Below are 3,978 nucleotides of genomic sequence, written 5' to 3' on the forward strand. Positions count from 1 at the left end.
GCTCGCCTGGGCTTTCCCTAGTGTCTGGTTCTGTCCCTTCACCTGGAACCTAGTCGCCAACTCCTCTGAACCAGGTGAAGCAGGACCAGCCTGACTCTCCTGGCTGAGCTCTGTCCCCCTCCACCAGCCCTCCCGCCCTCTGATGACCTCCCTCCCCCCCAGGCTCACCTGGCCCTAACAGTCCCCCCAGAAGCTCTGAAAGCCTCTCTGTGTGAAACGATGGCCTGGGACGGGGCCTCCCCCCGCCCCCCCACCCTCCGCCCCCCCGCCCCCCGCCAGCTGGGAGAAAGCCACCACGTAGAAACATAGCCGTTGGGTCTCTTTTCATAGAAAAAGGTATTAACACATAAGCATCTGCAAATTGAAGCAATTCCTGGCTTCCGTGGGACAGTGACATCGCATGCAGTGTCTCTGAGTTGGGATTTTGGTCTTTGTCAAAACCACCGAGATTAGGGGGCGGGGGCGGGGGCGGGGGAGGAGAAATTGCCGAGTCTGTGCTTCTGTCTCAAAATAAGGTGAGAGAAATACACAGACATAGTGGTCGCTGTGCTCCTATGTGCATGTGTATCTCTCGCTCCACGCGTGGTTTCTGGGTGGGGGTGACGTGTACTGTCAAGTTCTTTGTGCCCTGGCTTCACGGAGAAGAAGAAAATAGTTTCATTTGTACAAAAGAGTCCTATGTACAAGCGTTCGCAACACGGTCGTGGTCATGGTGGGTTGGTTCTGCCGGTCAGTTTAACATCGATGGTGCAGGAAAGCGGCCGAGTTGGTGTTTGAGGGCTGGGGGTGCAGACGGGCCGAGGTCGGCCCTACACCAGGGTGTAGGACTTGGAGTAGGCCCCTGCCCCCTGCTTCTGAGACCTCCCTACCCCCGACGTGCTCATCTCGAGCAGCGAGTCCCTGGAGCCCCCCATTTTGGTGTTTGGGCCTCCGGCCCGGGGAGGCTCGGTGCTGGGGGCTGGAGGGGCAGCACTGGGGGCAGCGGGGGGCTCGGCGGGGGTGGGGCCGGGTGCCGGGGGCGCTGTGCCAGCCGGGGGCGCTGGCATGGCCAGAGTCCTCTGAGGTAAGGTGGCCGTGGAGGCGGCAGCGGGGGCCCCTGGGTGGGGGAGGCCCAAGGGCTTGCTGGCGGGGTCCAGAGTCAGGTGGCGAGCCTGGGTGTGGTAGGTTCGGGCCAGGTTCCGGATGGAGGCCTCTCGGGGCGGGACCGCGGGACAGGGCTCACGCCCCTCTGCCTTTCGGAAGAAGGCCTCGGACTTGCCGTACAGGGGCAGGTTACAGTAGTCACCTGGCGGAGAAGCAGAGGAGATGAGAGGCGGGGCCCAGCCAACCTCCCGCCCCCCAACACCCCCCTGCTGGCTAGGAGTCCCTCCCCGGGATGGCAGTGAAGGGTTGAGGAAAGGTCAGTTACTTGTCCTCTCTGAGCCTTAGTGTCCTTATCTGTGAAATGGGGCCAATCGCATTCCCTAAGGACATCTGAGCGGAGAGGAAGGTAACGGGCCCCCAGTACAGGGGCTGGCACAGCGGCCGCTGGTGAGCTGGTGCTTATGGGTCAGTGGCCACGCTGAGCCGCGGCCGCAGAGGGCTCCCTGCTGAGGAGCGGGCTCCCGAGGGCTCTGGCTGGGGGACGCGTTTCCTCCCAGGAGGAGAAAAGGACTGTCCCTCCTGCCACTTCTGTGCCGTGAACCTGATTCTGCCCTCGGAGGACCCACAGAGCGGCTCACTCTCCCCCGCACGGCCTCTCAGGAGGAACGCCCTTGTTTCTGAAACTGTCTCCACGTCCTGCTGGCCTGCCAGGCACCTTCGCAGACGACCCCACTTGGCCCCGCAGCCCCCTGGGTAGGCTGCCTGCATTTTGCAAGTGAGGACACGGAGGTTCAGGAAGATGAAGTAATTTGCCCAAATTCGACCAGCGAGGAGGGGTGGGCGTCACCCAGGGCTGCTGGTCTCCTGAATCCTCAACCTCTGTTGCCCCAGGCCCTTCTCTAGATGACCCCGGGCCTCAGGTTAGCCTGGCCACTGAGTAAGGCCAGTGTCGAGCAGACCAGACTCATGGGGTGACGGCCTGGGCCGTGCCTGCGGTGCCCCAATATCTGCTGATGGACTCCTTCACCTGCCCCCGCTCATCCTAGACCTGCCCCTCAACCCCAAGGGGCGTATGCCCTGGCCAGGCCCCTGCCGTGGGATGGTTCTCAGCCAGGCTAGGGCACTGCCCACCGGGAGGCTTGGCCCATGGGCTGAGTCGCCAGGATCGCTCTGTTGGGTCAGGATTAAGTTCACAGCATTGAGACCAGCGGCCACTGGGCAGTTGATCCCAGGGGAGTCTCTTTCCATCCTGACATAGCTTCAGACTGGTCACTACTTAGTGAGAACGTACTGTGAGCCATGCATGTGCATCATTTCTAATGCCCGCTACAACACGGAAAAGCATACACGATCATTTGCATTTTATAACCGCGAGGCCAGAGAGGTGAAATGACTTGCCCAAGGCCACAGAGATATGAAAAGGTTGAACAGGACATGGGCCCTGGTCTGCCTGCTCCCAAGTCCTGCTCTTTGCACTACCCGCACTGCCAGGGAACCCCTGGGGCTGGCAGGGCTCATGGGGTCTGGGGCAGGGGCCGCAGCGGGGGAGGTGGCCTGGGCACTCACTCTTGTTGGCCCGGTGAGGGATGGGCACCGCCACGTTCTTGCCCCGGTCCGCATCCTGGGGCTTGGGCGGGGAGGCGGTGAAGCGGCAGATGCCGGGCTCGGAGGGTGTGCTCATGGACGTCATGCTGTCGGCATTCTCGTTGGTGCCCGTGGTCATCTGGTCCGAGGAGCTGTCTGAGATGAAGCACTCGGTGATCTCGAACTTGGCGTGCTGCAGCTGCTCCTCCAGCTTGGCGTGCTCGTAGGCCCGGGCCAGCTCCTCGTACGTGGAAGAGGCGCTCTCCGTGGACACCATGCTGTTCCGTCCTTTGTCTGGGGAGGCGGGAGGCGGGAGGAGGAGGAAATACGTGGGTTCCCGGGAGGAGGGAGTCAACGAGACCAGACTGAGCAGCTCCCCCCCGGCCCCTCCCCAGCCAGCTGAGAGCCTGGCCGCAGGTGTGGGCGAACCAGGCTGAGACCCTGCCCTCCCACTGTGAAGGGAGCAGAATTGGGATCTGGGCTGGGGGGTAGGGGGGGGGCAAACACTCTGGGAACTAAGCAACTCCTCGGCCGCTCAGCCCTTCCTCCAGCAGACGCCACGCAGACTGTTTCCTCTATTTTGGGGGAGAGCAAACTGAAACCCCGACCAGGCAGGGCTCAGCGAGGTCTGGTGTTTGTGTCACCGCCACACAGGGCGCCAGCAGCCAGCCGGGAACTAAACTGACAGTGTCTTGGACCCCATGGGCCGGCGGGTAGGAGTTGGGAAAATGGCAGGGGGAGCGGGGTGATGGGACTGGGCGAGCGGGAGCAGGAACAGGCAGGGCCCTGGCCTCACCTGTGTCCTGGGAGAGGCTTGCGCTGTAGCTGTCACTCTCAGTGACGGTGACGCCGTGCTGGGAGCCCGCCGTGCGCCAGTCGGAGGTGAGCGTGCGGGCAGGTGTGGAGGCCTGGCACTTGGTCAGAGTCCACTGGCTCGAGTACCGGTTCCGGGTACTGTGGGCTGACTTCACATTCTTCCTGGACACGGGGTCTACACAGAGGAAGTGAGAGCCAGCTGCCTCCAATCCTGCCAGCACTGCCACCCTCACAGTGCAGGGAGCACTGGGGCTCGGGCAGAAGGCAGTGGGGAGCCAGGGAGGAGGCAGATGCAGCCACAGGACTCCCTTGGGAGCGCTGAACAGGCTGCCTTTCCTGACCACACAGCTGGCCTCGGAGCAGAGGAGCAAGAGCGGCCAGGCATGGGGCAGTGGCAGCATCCTGGTCTTCTCTACCTTCAGCTGGAGAAGGTCACTCTCTCTGACTGTGCACCCATTCCTACAGCCCTGATGTATCTACGCGCATGTCTGGAGC

The 3,978-nt window shown here is 62.7% G+C and overlaps 1 protein-coding gene across 1 annotated transcript in view; it reads right to left on the reverse strand.

The window, feature by feature from the left end:
* Nucleotides 1–809: 809 nt before the first annotated feature.
* The window catches only part of DSCAML1 (DS cell adhesion molecule like 1), a 95,674-nt gene continuing 92,505 nt past the window's right edge, over nucleotides 810–3,978 (reverse strand). The window contains 3 exon segments of the mRNA XM_023744297.1: nucleotides 810–1,285; nucleotides 2,650–2,961; nucleotides 3,464–3,658. Of these exon segments, the coding sequence (XP_023600065.1) occupies nucleotides 810–1,285; nucleotides 2,650–2,961; nucleotides 3,464–3,658 (983 nt within the window).

Source organism: Myotis lucifugus, unplaced genomic scaffold (genome assembly GCF_000147115.1).
Source record: "Myotis lucifugus unplaced genomic scaffold, Myoluc2.0 scaffold_448, whole genome shotgun sequence".
Lineage (NCBI taxonomy): Eukaryota > Metazoa > Chordata > Mammalia > Chiroptera > Vespertilionidae > Myotis > Myotis lucifugus.